The following is an 18,778-nucleotide window of genomic DNA, read 5'->3' as shown; positions in this document are numbered from 1 at the left end:
GCTCCTCACCTGCAGCTCCCACCTCTCCGCTATTCCAGTTCTGGGCCCCACACAGCTCTGCCAGTGCCCCACATTCCTGACCTGCAGCACTTCCTGCTATTCCAGTCCTGGGATTCTCCTGAGCAGACTTCCACTCATGCCAAATTGTGCGTGGTGTTTTTCTTCACTGGTGCCAAGCTGAGATGTTCACCTGGTATCACAGGAACCCCGTAGAGTATGAACCAGAGAGAGAAGGCTGTGAACTCGCATACTCTTTCTTCTCTGAGTTAATTATTTTAAAACATCCAGAATCTGTTGCTGGCATGTGTTATAGTTGTAGGTATAAAGCAGTGTTTCAATGTACAATACAGAACTTTATGGTGACTCCTTTTGCGGTATTCTGCCTGCTCGTCACCGCTGCACTGGGTGCAAAGTGGCGGTGACATGAGGTGATCATCCTGAAAGGAAGGCAGGAGTCCTCCCCTGTCATTACTGGAAAAGGAGACTTGCCCCATAGCCATGGCCACCTCCATCTCTCTGTTATCCTAATTGCTGCAATTGCCTCCTCTTGGAAACCCCACAGAGGTTGAGTCTGAGAGCCTGGCAGTGCAATCCCCCTGAGCTAGAAAGAGTCTGTGAGCAGTCTCTGTCACCCCACAAGGGACTCCCTGAAAGGGGGATATGAAAGAAGCCCCTCCTCTTTCCCTAAGGTTCCCCAAAAAGCTGAGTGTAGAAATAGCGCTCTCTCTCTGCTGGCAGTGCCCCACACTCTGGTGGCCGTGACAGCGTTAGTAGCTTCCAAGTGACCCAAATGTAATTAATTTTGGTGCCCGCTCCGTGATGCCCCGGACATACTGTATGTGTGAGAATCATTGTTGGATGGCTTGTGAGGGAGGCTTAGTCTCCCAAGGTCCTTGGGGATGAGCTGTTTTCTCAGCATCCCTACTTTCAGCACCCCTGTGACTGCAGAAACACAACACAACTCACATGTGAAAAAATAAGGTCAAAGCATCTCATTTTAAGACTGTCCTAAATAGGTGTGTACGAAGAAGTGATGAGCGCCAAGAGAAAATGCTACAAAGGAAGCCGTGGCTGGTGGTGACACCTTTAGTATTTTAACATGCTGGCTTGACACCCACAAAATTAAAAGCTTCCAACTTCTATTTGTGTATTATCAGCCTGTCCGCTAGCATCTAATAGCTTTTAGCACTAGACAGCTTTGGATTCTGAACATGTGAAACTAAACCACATTTTAAACTCTATACTTGCTGCGAAATTTGTTTTCCCCCATCCCTTCCCCTAGGCTGAGATGGCAGCTGGAAGGAACTAGCCATTAAATTCCCAACTGGCTTTCAGCATTGGATGCCCCTTTTTTCTCATATGAGAAGTGGCAGGCCAGATGTGACCATCTGATCACCCTTTCTCCCTCATGGGCATTGAGGTTGCTTGGTGAATCGGACCCATTTTATTTCCTGGGTTTATTTGGTGCTCAGGAAACTGAGATGATTGACAGCTCTGGCAAAAGCAAGGCAGCACAAAGCATATTTCCTCATTGCAGCTCTACTGTTGAATGTCAATATTGGCTTTTAATACCCCCTGCGATTCCACTCTGGCTTCCCTTGAACAGCTTTGCCAGTGCCTCACCTGTTATTCCAGTCTTGGGTCAGTCCAGAGCAGATTTTCACTTATCTTATGTGTGGCTCTTTCCTGATGGGGCGGGGCAGGCACCAAAAATATATGGCACATATGTGACTTTTAATTCCCACTCCTGCTAAAGGTTCTTATTACCTCTCTGGGGGGCTGTCTGAGACTTTCTTCTGGCCCCAAAAATTCTGTCCTACCCATTTTTCCTATTTACTTCTTCATGTTCTGAAAGGCCTCATATCATGTCTAACAATTTTTTCAGGAGAGGGAGGCTGTGCCCAGATCCCTTTGAAGTCCAATATCTGTCTTGAGCCAGCCAGAGGGGTCATGGCAAAGAATTTAATTTGGCCTCTTCCCCGCTCCAGGACCAAGTACACTGAACTCAGGGCACGTGAGGAATGTGCTATAAGGGAGGGATGTTGGTAAACTAAGAACATAAGAATGGCCAGACTGGGTCAGACCAATGGTCCATCTTGCCCAGTATCTTGTCTGCTGACAGTGGCCAATGCCAGGTGCGTCACAGGGAATGAACAGAACAGGTAATCGTTGAGTGATCCATCCTATCGTCCACTCCCAATTTCTGGCAAACAGACGCTAGGGATGCTTGGAGCATTGTGTTGCGTCGCTGCCCATCCTGGCTCATAGCTGTTGATGGATCTATCCTCCATGAATTTGTCTAGTTTTTTTTTAACCTGTTATAGTTTTGGCCTTCACAGCTTCCTCTGGCAATGAGTTCCACAGGCTGGCTGTGCGTTGTGTGAAGAAGTACTTCCTTTTGTTTGTTTTAAACCAGGTGCCTATTAATTTCATTGAGTGACCCCTAGTTCTTCTGTTATGTGAAGGAGTCAATAACATTTCTTTATTCACTTTCTCCTGTGATATAGCATGGCCAGAGGGCAGCAGGAGAGGGTTAGAAGGGAGCCTTATTCCTTGTAAGGGGAAGAAAGTTTGCTATAGATGAACTAGAGCACCTGATGCCAATTAGAGCACCTGCAGTCAGTCACATGATAAAAACCCCCTGCTTCAATCAGACAGTGTGGGAATTGGAGGAGAAAGGATTGGTGTTGGATCAGAGAACAGTTTGGAGGAGTTGGAGCAGAGAAGATTGGTGTTGGAGCAGAGACCAGTTTGAAGGGAAGCAGAGGACAGTTTGGAGAAGTGCTGCGGTGGGCTAAGAAGTCCAAGACTCTAGGTAAAGGGACACCTGGCTTGTGCAGAGGGAGGGCAGGAAGCCCCCGACAAGCTGAAGGGCAGGAGAGGGAAGTAGCCCAGAGGAAGGAACTGTCAGTTCAAGTGGTTCACCACTATCCTCAGGGCCCCTGGGCTGGGACCTGAAGTAGAGGGCGGGCCCAGGTCCCTCCCTCTCCACTCCCCTCCTCTAGGACACTAGTTGAGCAATTAATATTCCAATTTAGGGGCAAGAAATGGTGCCCTGAACAACCCCCCCACCCCAAAGAAGAGAAAGTGCAAGACCCATCATATAATAGTGCCGGCAATTTGCCACACTCCACATCAGTCAAGATTTTATAGACCTCTATCATATCCACCCCCCATTTTCCAAGCTGAAAAGTCTGCCTTTTTAATCTCACCTCATGGAAGCTGTTCCGTACCTCTAATAATTTTTGTTGCCCTTTTCTGAACTTCTTCCAATTACAATGTATCTTTTTTTGAGATGGGGCAACCAGAACTGCACACAGTATTCAAGATGTGGACATATCATGGATTTATATAGAGGCATTATGATATTTTCGGTCTTATTATCTGTTCCTTTCCTAATATTCTGTTGGTTTTCTTGACTGCTGTTGCACATTGATTGGATGTTTTCAGAGAGCTATTCACGACTCGAAGATCCTTCAGGAGCTAATTTAGACCCTATCATTTTTATGTACAGTTGGGATTATGTTTTCCAATGTGCATTACTTTGCACTTATCAACATTGAATTTCATCTGCCATTTTGTTGCCCAGTCACCCAGCTAAGCTCTACTGGGAGTTGTACACACAGCAGTCCTGTGCAGAAGGGAGTCCTCTGTGCTCTCTCTTCACTTTTCACCTTGACTCTGAAACACTGGCCAGGAGTTTGGAGCCTAGAGAGCGAAGACAGTGGTAATTTTGGACAATCATGGATGTTAAGAACATTCATAAGAATGTGGTGGAATGGGTGGGCAGCCTTTCTTCCTCCCAGTCAATTTGTGTGGACATCTCTGCCTACAAAGGGCTGTCAATCAACTCGGTTTGGGGAAGGGAGCATCTGTTTGTTTACTCTGTGGTAAGCAAAGCAGAAAATGATCTTGTTTCATTCCCCACTACACACACTCTAAAGCTGAGAATGGCGGGGGGGGAGAACAGTCTTTTTACTGAGCTCCCCTGCATCCCCTGAGCATGAAGCATGGATGTGAGATATTAATGTGAGAAAGACGACTGGAACAATCTGTCCTGCCTCAGAGGAAGGCCTAGTGGCCTAACTTTCAGGTACCTGGAGTCACAAGTTCAAATCCTAGTGAAGTCAGCTCAACCCTTGGAATTCCCACAATAGACAAAATGTTACCTCTGTGGAGGATTTTAAGGATCCTCAAAAGGAAAGTCTTGTCCACTCTTCTGGCTATTAAAGATCCCATGGCACACTTTGTGAGACAAGGGTTTATTCCAGTGTCCTTAGCCAAAATTTCCTCTTTCTCCTTCTCCCCACAGTGTGGTGCATTGCCCTATGTGCTGGCTGCTGCCCTTCATTCCAGACTGGGTGAATATTGGGTGTGAAGCCTATTGGGCTCTTTCTGGATGAAACCTGTGACAGAAATATTATCACCAGCTGCAACACTCCACAATAGGGTTTGCTTTAGATAGATAAGAACTGGAGGAGCTAGTTAGTTGTATTGGGTTTAAAATCTGGCCACTTAGGTCACAAATGAAACCAGGTGTGGCAAACTGCAAGCTCAGCCTCTGGTGAGCAATTGTTTACATTGCCAACAAAACAGTGCCTTGTTCAGCAGGATACCTTGTCTGTGCTCAGGAGATGTAATAATAGCTAATACATAGTCTTGGCCTGTGCCCTGTGTGAGTTAGGAAGTTTGCACAGTGCCTCTAGGCCTGGCTCTGCAGAAGCCAGCTAGATGGGCAATCAGAACTGTCGAAGGACCCAGCTGGGCTGTTTTGAATGTGGAAATGAGTTTGAAGCACTGTGACAGTTGTGGCTCCTACTTACACTTTAGTGCTTCCCCAGTTCAGTCATGCAAGTTGCTTGTAAGTTCTGTGAGTACCCATCCCTTACCGAACATAAAGCAACATGATAATAGCCTGTGATCAGGATGCTAGAAGTTTGCAGTGCACTGTGTTGTCAGAGCGGTACCGGTGTGGTGCTCTGCTCTCTCCAATGTTGATATCACTCAGCTGCGTGCGTGTGTTCCCTCTGTGTGCTGCCCCAGCTCTTCGAAGATAGCTGACCCAGCAGACCAGGTTTATTGTCGCAGGGTGCTGACAAGGTGCAGCTAGCCAGTACATATGTACTCCCTGACAATGGACTCAGCTCAGTCAGTGGCGGGATTTCCACTGCCCCCTAGGCTGGACAAAAGGCACCTCCCCAAGGATGCATTCTTATACACAGATACAAACAAGTTACACATCACACCACCTTCTACCTTGTACATGTTGGTTCGAACAAAACAACTCTATCCATCATTTTACCCTTTTGCCCCTGTCATTGGGATGGGTCGGCCTGTCCTCCTGTTATCTATGGAATGTTTCAGTATAGTGTGTTCTAGTGCTATGTTTATGCTAGGTGAATATATGTTTATGCAGCGTCAGCCAGCTTCTGTGAGCAGGGCCTACCTCTGGCTCACAGCTTAACTTTGCTTTATGTTAGCAAGGTCTTGACCATTACTTTAGTTCAGGCCTCAGGCCTCATACTGGGCCTTTATCAGGGCCTGCACTTACTACACACTGCAACACAATGTGATTGCCATAAGCAGATATTTGGAGCAGTGATATCCCCAGGAGATCATTCTTATAGCTGGGTAGTCAGAAAGCAGCTAACAGGAGGGTGCATTATTAAACATTCCCCGCCCCAGCCATCTTCCCTTACTCCCTTGTTTTTTTGCTGGTTACTCTTCCAATTCTATATCTCCCTTCCGTTTCCCCCCATCCCCCGTGTGTAAAAGTTGCGATCATTTGGCCACTTGCTGAATGCCACAACCACGCAAGCTATGCTGCTTTATGGCTTACACCTGCTGTTTAACTCCCCAACAACACTATTTACATCACCACTGAATGTCTCCCCTTGGCATTCAAGGAATTGTGCAAGGTAATAGCCTTAGTTAAAGCAAACTTCTGCTTAAGGGCATCTGGCCCAGCTGGGCTCTTCTCGGTACTTTCTGGCTTTCCTTTGGCCTTCCCTATATCTCCATCCCACTTCCCCCTTTCTCTTCCTTGCTCTTTTCTCTCTGCCTAAGCCTCCTACACTACCATTCCCTGTATCCCTCCATGTCATTGCCTACCCCTGGACCTTTCTCCTCTCTCTGGTGCTCCAAGTGGCCAACCCTTCTTTCCTTCAAATCCCTTCTTTAAACACACCAACTCCAGGAAGTGCCCAGGTGATCACATACCTTCTATAAGTGAGAAATGCTGGCATGCACATACCAAGTAAAAATTAAAAGGCCGGTGAGCCAGAGACTTTCCTTCTTGCGTAATTTCCTGCCTTACAGTAACTCCCTAATAAATATCCGTAAACATACTGAGCACAATTCTGCTCCAGCGTCAGTGGAGGCCTCACCTCCAGTAAGCAGCTGATTTTTTTTATTTTTTTTTTTGTCAGTACCTCAAAGTGGTCACTTAGGTCGGGTCTCTGTTGTCAGGTAGAAACATCCTCTGGGTCATCTAAAGCATTTTGTCCCTGAATTGTTTTGCCTCTCTATTTAGACTGCAAGCTTCTTGAGGCCAAGACTATAACTTCCTCTGTGTTTTGGACTGTAGTGGAGCTTAACAAATAGTAGCAGTAGTAGTAGTAGTAGTAATTAGTGCTGTCTGTGGGTGGGTTCAATAGCTGACTCTGGGTGAGTCAGGCTCATGGGGCCTCAGAACTCTGGGTAACCTGCTCCATTATTCTTTTATCTTCACAGTTCCACCAAAGATCTCCAATATCTCCTCGGATGTCACTGTGAATGAGGGCAGCAATGTGACCCTGGTGTGCATGGCAAATGGACGCCCTGAGCCTGTCATCACCTGGAGACACCTCACCCCGACAGGTAAGTCATGCAGCATAGCTCTTCTGCATACACTGTGCTGGTGACCAGAGGTGGTTTCAACAGTGAGTCTGGCAGCTACAAAGAAGGGTAAGTCCATGTGATGAGCAATGCCAAGGAACCCTTTAAATGCATGGAGGGTATTTTGGTGCCATAACAAGGGTGAGGCACTTGCCTTGGGCGCGCAAAGCAGAGGGGCGCAGCTCTACCGTGATCGGCGGCGCTTCGGCGGCAGCTCTACCACCACCGCTTCTTCAGTGGCAATTCGGTGGCGGGTCCCTGAGTCCCTCTCGGAGGGAAGGACTCAGGGACCCACTCAGGTACCCACCGCCGAATTGCGGGGTTGCTGCAGAAGAATGAATGAAGTGGTGGCGGCAATTCAGCGACAGGTCCTTTCCTCCGACAGGGACTCAGGGACGGGGTGGCTCCAGGCACCAGTGCAGCAATCACATGCCTGGGGTGGCAAGCCACGGGGGGCCGCCTGTCGGTCGCTGTGAGGGCGGCAGTCAGGAAGCCTTTGGCAGCATTTCTGTGGGAGGTCCACCGGTCCCACAGTTTCGTCGGTAATTTGGCAGCTGGTACACCGTAGGCGTGGGACCAGCGGACCTCCCACAGAACCGCTGCCGAATCCGCATCACCGGGGCAGACCTCCCACAGAAACGCTGCTGAAGGCTGCCTGATTGTCGTGCTTGGGGCGGCAAAAAACATAGAGCCGCCCCTGCTCAGGGACCTGCAGCTGAATTGCCGCTGAAGAGCCTGGAGCCAGCCGTTGCCTCGGGCACAAAAATTCCTATTAGGCTGTACAGGACATAATAATCAGTTCGTCTCAGGGAACCTTTTAAATGGTGTCCATTAGGAGCTGTATATGCTTGACCCTCTGCTTGCATCTTAGCTGTTGTCTTCATCTAGCTGCTGTAATTTCTAGTGCCAGTAAGGCACACTGCAAGGGCAAAGGGACCACATCCACTAATTGCAGAGAGGAAGGGGGAAGATCTTACCCATCTAATAATAAGTCCAGTAGGATCCTTTGAAAACCACCAAATTGGCTTTCCAATCCTTTTGCATCAAAGAGGAGGCATGTGGTGACATGAGTCATCACATGCTACTTTCAGCCTTTGTAGACAGCAGCTCTGCACCCCATTAAAAGATGGGATGGCAGAAAAGGAGGACCCAGTAAGGCACAGAGCAAGCAAGAAATCAGCCAGCTGTTCCATTATTAATTATTCCTTTGCTATTGCAGCAATTGGCAGCCTTGGAGAGCAAACATTCCTGTCATTAGCCCCACTGACCCCTGGGGAAGACAGCTAGGGAAGCAGGGAGTCTCCTAACTATTCATCCCTTGAAGTTTTATCAGAGGGAAGAGAACAAGACACATGTGCCTCTTCTTCACCCCTCCCAATGCTTTTCTTTGAGGGGAGATGTTCTCCTCACCTGCTCTCATTTATAGCTAGCTCCTGGTTCCATTCAAGTCAATGGGGAAAACTCCCAGGATCAGGCACTGAATATGGGATTTACAACAAAGTATCGTAATGTTTATTTACTGAGGAAATCTCCAAGCTGCCAGAGCAGAAACTTTCTTCAAGTGCAAGAGACTGTGAAACTAATCATTATGCTAGTCAGCAACCAGAGAGAGAGAGAGAGAGAGTCAGGGAAGGAAGAGAAAAGATGGGGAGAGAGAGAACTCAAGGGAATTAGAGGTGGGACTTAATCCAAATGCTGCGTCCAGCACACCCCTTCTCCCCCCTCCAAATTTGGGGGGAGTTTAGATTCTACTCCACATTTCCTGTCTTGCCCCCATGGGCCAAATCAAAATACTCCCACTCTAAACAGCTTTGGGATATCTGAAGTCCAGACCTTTTATTTTGTGGGTTTGGCCCATCTCTAGCAGAAATGGAAGGAGAGAGAGTAAAAACACTGCCAGGAAGAGATGGAGATGGGAACAGAAACAGGGGGAGGGATTGTGATTTCTTTGTGGTGTCATCAACTGCCTGGGTCTTCTCTTCTGTTATTGTCAATATTGAGTGTGCACGTGCCACTGAGGTGTGTAGGAAAATGACCTGTTTTGGGTTTTTTTTCTTTAATTTGTGTATTTACAATCTGCTTACTCCCCAGGGGCAATTTTGCCATAAAATGCATTTCTTATTGAACCTTTGATCTCCTTGCTGTATCAGAATTTCAGTCCTCACCGCTACTTCTTTCTCTTTGTATTCAAATGGGAGACATTTCCTTGTCATGCACCAAGCATTTTGTAGCATTGTTTCAGTTAATACATGGAAAATTTAATACAAGAGTTCCAGATTTGAGAGATGCCACCTATGTCAGTGTTCAGATCCTACAGTAATAGTCATTTTTGATAAATAGAGACTGTAGAGGGATGGTTTCTATATGCGTGTGATCAATTGCAGAGTCATACAATAAACTGCACATGGCATGCCCCTTTGCCCGCCTCACCCATACTTTGCCCACTGATTGATGCGCATTGGGATTACTTCTAATATTCCAAGCCAATTTGGGGGCTTTCAAAGGGTGGCCATTAAAACAACACCAAGACTAGCCAGGAGAAGGACCGCCCCCCCCCTTTTAAAAAAAATGTGGAATTGCATCATTCTGAGATGAAGGAGGGGCAGTCCCTGTTGCCTGGACTCTCATCCAGGCCCTCATCACCTGTCTCAACTAGTGCAACTTTTTCCTCTGCAGCCGAGACCAATCATATCTTCCCTCACCTCTATCCATTCAGAGCATAGCTGCAGAGGTTGTTTTCCTGGCTCATTGCTTATCACCTCACCCCTCTCGGTGTCCCTCTACTGGCTCCCACTTCTCAACCACTTTAAACACACTGTTTTTCTTCACCTTTGAGATCATTCATGATCTATTTCCCCCCTCCCACCTATTCTCTTATGTGCTGTCCAGATGTTGACGCCTGCCTCCATTCTCCCAAAGGTGCCAGTATTCATGGCCCATTTGTTACATTTTCCAGCATGCAGCTTCATGCTTTCTCCCATGCTGCTCCCTCTGCGTGGAAGGTGCTACCTGTAAACTGTCCACAAAGCCACCTCCACTGCCCTCCTTCAGATCCGTCTTTTAAACCTTTCCTCTGCCATAATGCCTACAAAAAACCTCAGCAATGATTGGTCTGCTGAAACCACTGCTTGTCACACTGACAATATGCTTTCTGCAAAAGGTCTCTTGTAAGGTATCATTACAAAACTTATAACTCTGAGATCCTATTGTAATTATGCAAAGTGTGGGCCTTTAATGGTGGCTTAGGATCTTGATGGCTTCCCATTGACTAGGACAATTGGTTGTGAATGGGTTTATTTACCTGCAAGCCTTCCTCTGTACCTGTTGTGGGTGATGAAGAATGAGGTCTTACAGTGACATGTGACTATGTCACAGGATACTGGAATCCATCTTAAACCTGGTGTTTTTCCATTTAAAAGGGGGGTGGGGACCAGAGAGACAAAAGGATTCTCGCCTTGTGCCAAAGCTATAAAAGGGGGTGGAGCAGGACAAAGGGGGTCCCGGTCATGAGACAGCCCCTGCTTTTCACCTAAGATGCCTGCTGGAACTAACAAGGACTGTACCAGGGGAAAGAGTTGGGCCCAGACTAGGAAGGAGCCTAGTCTGTGAAAGAAGCTCATTGGAACATCTCTGAGGGTGAGATTTAATCTGTAATCAGTTTCTTAATGTATTAGGCTTAGATTTACGTGTTTTGTTTTACTTTGTTCTGTCCATTATTACTTGAAATCACTTAAATCCTACTTTTTCTATTTAATAAAATCACTTTTGTTTATTATTGAATCCAGAGGAAGTGATTAATACCTGGGGGAGAAAACAGCTGTGCATATCTCTCTATCCGTGTTATAGAGGGTGGACAATTTATGAGCTTACCCTGTATAAGCTTTATACAGAGTAAAAACGGATTTATTTGGGGTTTGGATCCCATTGGGAACTGGGTTTCGGGTGCTGGAGATATGTTACCTACTGAGCAGTTGGCTAAAGTCTACAGCTTTGGGGGTGTGGGCCAGACCTGGGTCTGTGCTGCAGCAGGCTTGTGTGTCTGGCTCAACAAGGCAGAGTTCTGGAGTCCCAAGCTGGCAGGGAAAACAGGCTCAGAGGTAAATTCAGCACATCGGGTGACAGTCCCAAGGGGGTCTCTGTGACTGAACCACGTCACAACCGTTATCAATCCTGGATGACCATCCCATGTTTCTTTCTATAACAAGGGCTGTGAGGTAGGTTAGGGTCCTGGCAAGAAACCTGGCATGGCTTTGGGTGCTAGATGGGAGATGGGGGGCCATGCTGGGCCTGCAGGAGGGTGGGATACTGAGGCTGGTGTAGCGGTCTGATGCAGAGATGGTGGCTGGATGGTGGCCTTGCTGCTGGTTTTTGAGGGTTCTGAGCGGAGCTTCTGGGTGGGTGGTCAGTGGAGTGGGGGAGTCACCCTTCTTCCCTCCTCTCTATCCACACATCATTCAACTCTAGGGTAGTGGAAGGGCTGCTTCCAGGCCAGTTCCACAACACTTTGGAATGATGATGTTCGTTTCCCGCAGGAGTGCATCATGCAGAAGGTGAAACCTAGGAACAGCCTCTGGACAGACCAGAGGTGAATCCCAGGCAGTAGGGGGCAAGAGAACCAGTTGCTGCTTTCTTCCCTGCCTGGTTCCCCCAGGACCCTAGCAATGGTGGGGGTTTGCTGCTTTCTCGGATGATTGGAGCTGACCCACTGGTTGAAAAGTCCTGATCTGTTTTTCACATGTTCATGGCTGGGTCACCAGGCTGCCTGATGCATATCAGCATGCAGGCCTCCTGGTGACAGAAATGTTAGTATTAGCACACACAGAAATCTCTAAAATAAAATCATCTAAATTTAGTTTTCCTAGAAACAAAAGTGTCATAATTTTAGGATCTCGTATCTCACAATATGCCAGATCTAGAAATCGGTTTTGGATAATCACTGGAAAGGCCGCTCTCCAGTGGGGTAATGCTCCTGTTTCTGGCAATGGCAAGTCAGTCCTTAATATTGTCCCTGGGTATAACTCACTCAGACCAGTGGATGTTTCATTCTCTCCTTTCACTTTATCCATATTTCTCTGGTAGATTCTTTTTTTTTATTATTTTATTTTTTTCTTTCTAAACGGGGACCATCTGAGGCCAATAGACTTGGAATATTAGACGCAGTTCTAGCGGAGAAGATAATTAGTGGGCCAATCGAAATGAGTGCTGTAGAACATGGCTGGAAGGTGTAACACGTGTTTGCAGAGCAAAAGGAATTCATTCCCTAGTTATCATGCCTACGTATGAGGGCTAATGAACAGATAGAAAGATTTAAAAAATCTCAGGGGACAGAATTACCTTTGTTTTGTACACTAACCGAAAAATATGGCTGGCTTATTTCTCTCAGCTTTCTTTCATTCAGTTTATTCATTGCACACTTTTTGTCTAATCACCTGAGTTGGTTCTGGAAGAATGGAATTATTTCTTACCAGCTGGAAAGTGGAGAAAAGAAAACAAATGATAGGAAAAGATGGACCACTGCTCATGTAGTGGAAGAAAGGGATGCTTCTCATGATGCTTGGATTCCATGGGGATGGACTCTCTAGAACTACCATGCATAGAAAGATAGATGGGTGCATGTGGGAAGAAAAGTTCTTCATAAAAAACATTTTATTCCATTTTATCCCTCCCCCTCCCATCCTTGGTGTGTAGAAAAATCAGACATTTTTCTCACATCAGCTCCAAGTTTCCAAGCCCAGAAGCTGCCTGTAGGAAGCTCACTTTCCTCCCCCATGAGATTGCTAAATTGTGACTTGCTGTTGCCTGTATCATTTGAAGCAAGGGAAGAATAATCCTTTAATAATTCAGATGGCAAATATCAATGCAAATCAGCTTTAATTCTTGGCGGTACTCTAGTAATGAAAACTGAAATGTCATTCCTTGGGATGTCATCAGCTCCCAATTCATTTCATTGCTTTCAGGGTGGCACAGAGATGGATTTTGAATGAGTAGTTTGTGACCCAGGAACCTCTGAACACCAACTGGCAGAAAGCATTTGGGGGATGCCTAGGGTTTTACAGGGATCCCCTGGGTCAGGTGTGCACACCGTAGTTCACCAAAGGGTGGCATGTAAAGTTTCTACTAAGAGTCAGTAGCTTTCTTGTCAACGTAATCGTGAAACATATGTAAGGATAATATTTGAGACATTATGCATCTATACTAGAAATTATGTTCCTAAAGGCAGATCACCAAGAGGTGATATGCTTCAAACAGATTCCTTTTGGGTAGGGAGTAACAAACACTTATCTGCCTGTCTGCCCATTTGGGTATGGCATATTGTATACTCCACAGTGTATCCCTACTTGAATACTGAGCCACAGGCTAACCAAGAGACTGCAAAATCTACAAGAAAGGAGTATATAGGAAAAAACAAAGAGAAGGAATCCTGTTTGAATAAAGACAGTGGATTGCTGGGATATATTTGGGAGTGCAGAGGTATCCGCTGGATCTTTCACTGAGGAGGCAAGCTGGCAGTGATTTGTCTCATGAGTGGAAAAGCACAGCCAAGCCTGCCTGGAAAATGCTGGAAGGACTTATGGTGAGCATTGCTCTATAAGACATGAAGGTATCTAGTAAAGTAAGTCTAGGTTATAGAATGCCTGTTTTATGAATATTTTACATGTAGCTATTTGTTAACAATACTACCACTTGCTATCACTCGAATCTCTGTACTTTGTTAAAGAAACATATACTTGTTTTCACTATAAACATATTTAAGTGCTGAGAGACAAAGTGAGTGAAGTAATATCTTTTATTTGGACCAACTTCTGTTGATGAGAGAGACAAGCTTTCGAGCCAGGTGGAGGTCTGGGAAAGGTCCTCAGAGTGTCACAGCTAAATGCAAGGGGGAACAGATTGTTTAGCATCAGCTGTTAGCACATATTCTAAGTACCATTCAAGGCATCTGATAAAGTGGAGTTTAGCCCATGAAAGCTTATGCCCAAATAAATGTGTTAGTCTCTAAGGTGCCACAAGGACTCCTCGTTGTTTTTGTTGATACTGATTAAGATGGCAACCACTCTGAAACCTGTCACCATTCAAGGTAGAGTGGCCCGTTAACATCTTTACAGTCCTAGGACAAAAAGAGTAGGTTAGTGGGTAACAGAGTGTTGTAATAATCCATATATCCAGTGTCTCTGTTCATTCCATGAATTTTAGTGTCTATCAGAGTAATGAATTTAGGCTCCCATGCCTGTCTTTTGAAAGTGTTGCGTAGGTTTCCTTTTGAGGATGAGGACTGAGAGTCAGCTATAGAGTGATCACTTTGGGACCTAGGTTCTAATTCCATTACCACCTTCCTCTTTCCTACCATTTTATGGATATCTCTCTTGCCCGGGGGTGTTAAGCCTGCTCTACAGTATATCACCTGGCATCTTGGCTTGTGAAGTTAACCCATGGTAATGTGATGGGAACTACCTGAATTGGACTTGTCAGGAAATTGTGCTTCATTTACCTACAGTGGGGATAAGTATCTGACTTGCTGTATGGAGAGGATACATTTATCAGTTGTCACTGCAGGAAATCTTTCACTGGAGATATCTTGGCTCTCTCATCTCCACGAGGGGCAAAGTCCGAGCTGTTCTTCCCTGTGACACAGTTTGGGGAGATTAAGGGCATGGCAACATGCAACATAACCCATACTATTTTTTAAAAAAAAGTACACCTCTTTTTCTCATGAGATGCAAACCCATCTAACACCTGTTATCTTGCCACTCTCCAGGCATGGCCAGTAATGCCAGGGGCTTCCTTATACCATCTGGCAAGCTGCCATTCAGGTGTGGTAAGAAGAGGCTATCAGGCCTATATCAGACAGCACACCCAGCCTTGGTTAGTGACACTAGATTACAGTCAATCCTCTCTGAAGCAGATCCACTCAGATCATGCCCTGTGATCCAACCTTCTGTGCATGATCAAGAAAAGAACCCAGTAACATAGTTACTGTCAGAATGCAAGTGGCACCTTTTTATTGTGTATTTTTCTGTACTTGGATTTGTTCAGGCTAATGAATCACTCCTTCCTCCCCCTCCCTACCCACTCCACTCCACCTCCTGAGCTGTTTAATGCCACCATGATCCCCAGTCTCAGGGACTTTAAAAACTGAACATGGGAAAAGCTTTCTTATTACTATAGAGAGAGATGCAATCTAAATTCCCCATCCGTCTTATTCAAAGGTATATTTGATGCTTGGTTGATTTTAAGAATATTTTCTTGGTGATCTTGAGGACAGTAAAGCATTGTTTGCACTAGAAATATTTACCATTTCAAGAAGTGATTTAACGTCTAGAAAGTAGGCTTAAGAATCGCTTCAGTCTGAATTGGTTTAATGTCTGTATGGAGGTGGGCTAGCTGAAATGGTTCAACTAGTCCTTCCACTGCTATCCCACAATGCATCAGTTGTCTTCTGAACTCTCCCAGAGTGTGCTGCTGCTTGGTGCTGAGGCTGGAACTCTGGTAGAGGTACCTGTAGGGCACTGCAACTTCATATGGTTTTAAACAGCACTGGTATGGCAGTGGGGCAAATCCTGCATCGATCCTTAAACCCGTTCAGCATGAAAGACTTCTGCCAAACCAGTTCAGTTGCAAACAGCTCAGTTCTGTGAGTATGTCTGCACTACAGAGTGTATGATGACATAGCTGTGTCTCCGAGCTATGCCGCCCTAGCTGCGTAGGCAGAATGCAGCCAACACCAACAGAAGGGGTTTTCCTGTCAGTGTAGGAATACCACCTCCTCAAATGCCAGTAACTATGTCAACACAAGCCCTCTTCTGTCAGTATAGCCACATCTACGTGGGAGGTTTGTTGGCATAGCTATGTCCATCAGGTTACGTTTTTTTTCACACCCCTTACCAATGTAGCTATGCCTACATAACTTAAGTATAGACCAAGCCTAAAATGTAGTCAGAGTGTATGATCTCCTGCCTAGTTCTGTGTTAAATCTCCAAGTATCTTCATTCATTGTCCACCCTTCATGACCACCATGTGGATTGGTGATAAGACTCTGAAAAGAACACCACAACGCCTCTCAGATCTTTATGATCACCAGGCTGTATCTAAAATTAGACGATATGGCTCAAATCAGGAGCTAGGATACTCTGGCGATGTGTGGTATAAGAACCTGAATAGAACAGAATAGAAGCAAAATTATTACAAAACCCAGTTCCATTTAGTGGTAGAAACAAAGAGGAATGAGAAGGCCTATTAGACATAGTGGACGGATTCTCTCCACACAGGGCATGAGCAAATCTCATTGAATCTTAAAGCAGTCACTCATACCCTACAATGTTTTGAGAGGGCAGGAGGTAGCTCTGTCCCAGCACTATATGTAATAGGGAAGGAGTATTATATAATACTTTTTCCTGTAACTTGTAAGTAGACTGTGGAACTCACTGCTGCAAGAAATCACTGAAGCCCCAAGAACTAATCAGGATTCAGAAAGGAATTGGACACTTCTATGGATAATAAGACTATCCAGAGTTATAACTGATGATAAAAGTATTGGAAGGGATATTAAGCTTCATGCTTCAGTGCTTCACTGTTGGAGATCAGGATAATTCCTAATGTGGAAGGAACAGTATCCAACATCCCAGCTGTTCCGGATATGTGAAGTGTGTACAGGTCCCTTTTTAACACAACTCCTAATAGCAAGGAACCAGGGAGTTCTGGGAAGGAGCAAGATTGAAGGTGGCTGCGTGACCCATGTAGGTCTCTCTCAAGCACTTGTCTAGCATTTTCCCCTGTTGTTGTTTACATCTAGAGACCCATCAATGTGCTAGGTGCTGCACATGACACCCAAAGGAAGAACCATGGGCTGCCACAAGAAGATGATAACCAGAAAACCCCCAGCATGGGCCATCAAAAGCCATAAACACTAGGTGATGGTGAGTGAAAAGAGGATTTTGTGCTTATCTAAATCCATTAGGATTTAGTCTCTCTGTCTGGTGCATTCTCAAAAACTCAGGAGCAAAATCTTGAGGAGGAAACTTACTGCACATACATCTGGAGTGGTGTTTGCTGCACCAGCTCCTCCAGTTCTCCACTCCACCTCCCTTCCTTGCCTTTGCACAAACAGGGATTTTAGAACTTAATAATATTGGACTGACCCCTAATTTTTTAGGAGGCTTGGAGGAGTACTGATCACTTTAACTCTCTTTGTTTTTCTACTTCCTCCAGCTAGAATTTTTGCCAGGATTATGGCCTCTTCTTCACAGAGACCCTCCCCTCCCCACACTGGGCCTTCTGCAGTCACTATTGGTTTGTTTTTAAGATTCTCGTGAAAGTTCTTTGGCCTGTCTTCATTTTCCCCAACAGTGTAAAAATGGACACTGGTTCATGGAGAGGCTGGGTTACAAGCTGAAGTCTGAAGTGTTCCAAGGCTTCTCAGAAGGCATCAAAAGCTGTCAGTCTCTTTATTCTCTTCCCAGTCTCCCAACCTCCGTCCCCTTTTTTACTTCTAAGAATGTTCTCCTTTTCCTGCATTGCCCGGGAGCAGGAAAATATCATCACCCTTTCTCCTCTGTCTGTGTTAACTAAATCCTGAAACCTTGTTCTCTCCACACACTGAAGAGGACTTTGATTTCTTCCATCCATGCCCAGACACACAGGTGCTGCTCACAGATCACCCCTGTTGTAGCCATGCTCCATCCAGTCCCACTGCCTGGACTGATGTTCCAGTGTGAACACTGCTGATACACAGGGCCGCCCAGAGTGGGGGGACAAGTGGGGCAATTTGCCCCAGGCCCTGGGCCCTGCAGGGGCCCCCATGAGAGTTTTTTGGGGCCCCTGGAGCGGGGTCCTTCACTCGCTCAGGGGGCCCTGGAAAACTCTCGCGGGCCCCAGGCCCCTGGTGCTTCTTCCGCCCCGGGTCTTCGGTGGCAATTTGGGGGGGGTCCTTCCACTCCAGGACCTGCTGCCAAAGTGCCGGATCTTCAGCGGCAGGGACCCCCCGCCACGGGTCTTTGGGGCACTTTGGCAGCGGGTCCCAGAGCGGAAGGACCCCCCGCTGCTGAATTACTGCCGAAGCGGGGGCCCCCTGCTGCCGAAGACCCCAGGCCCCCTGAATTCTCTGGGCGGCCCTGCTGATACATGAAGCATTTATCTTAGCAGCTTTGATTTCTCTCTTCTGCCTCAGTGGCAGAGAGGGAGTGGGGCTTTCTTGGCAGTGCAAGTGTTCTGGCTGTTAGGGTAATACAGGAAATAGGCCACATTCTTCTCTGCTTCAACTGTATTCCAGGGAGTGAGTTACAGCCAGGGTGAGTTTGCCCATCAGCTTCTGGTTAATCACGTTGCCATTCAATAGCTCTGATTTTGCTTGCGTTTGCTGGGGAGCTGTGGTGTCTTTACTTCGTGGTCTATCCATTCTCTGCTGACCTATGTGAGATCTTAAAAATGAAGCTGCTCTGCACATATTTGAAAAGGATCTTGGGAGAGTTAATAGGATTAATGTTTCCCCTAGGTTCTCTGGCCATAATGTCCCACCATTAGCACTGGTGTGCAGTCTGCTGCTCACCACCCCCAGAGGTGACTGCAGTCCAGTAGTAATGTGATTATTTTGTAGAGCAGTTTGGGATGAAAAGGGCTATAGAACTGTAGGCTGATCTTGAACATCACTTGAGCTTTTTCTATTCACTAGTTTATGAAGATTCCAGAACACCCCAGCAGAGGGTGAAAGAGAGTGAGAGAGATCATAATCATCAAAGACAGGGAAAGGAAATACCACACAACAACTTAGTGGGATCCCAGCGACAGCTTAATGCACTGCAGCTCACCGCATTCTCCTCATTTCCCACCCTCACACACCCATTGGCGTCAGTGATTTGCATTGGGATAACTAAGAGGATAATTGCCTGTCGTCATGCCTCACATTGCC

The 18,778-nt window shown here is 46.3% G+C and overlaps 1 protein-coding gene across 7 annotated transcripts in view; it reads left to right on the top strand.

The window, feature by feature from the left end:
- The window catches only part of LOC120399662 (limbic system associated membrane protein), a 1,355,472-nt gene that overhangs the window by 1,173,408 nt on the left and 163,286 nt on the right, over window positions 1–18,778 (top strand). For all 7 annotated transcript variants that reach the window (XM_039528141.1, XM_039528133.1, XM_039528140.1 and 4 more), the window contains one exon: window positions 6,733–6,858. In XM_039528141.1, coding sequence (XP_039384075.1) covers window positions 6,733–6,858 — 126 coding nt within the window. The remainder of the gene's footprint in view (window positions 1–6,732; window positions 6,859–18,778) is intronic.

This window comes from Mauremys reevesii, linkage group 1, assembly GCF_016161935.1.
Source record: "Mauremys reevesii isolate NIE-2019 linkage group 1, ASM1616193v1, whole genome shotgun sequence".
Lineage (NCBI taxonomy): Eukaryota > Metazoa > Chordata > Testudines > Geoemydidae > Mauremys > Mauremys reevesii.
This window is presented reverse-complemented; position numbering and strand designations above follow the sequence as displayed.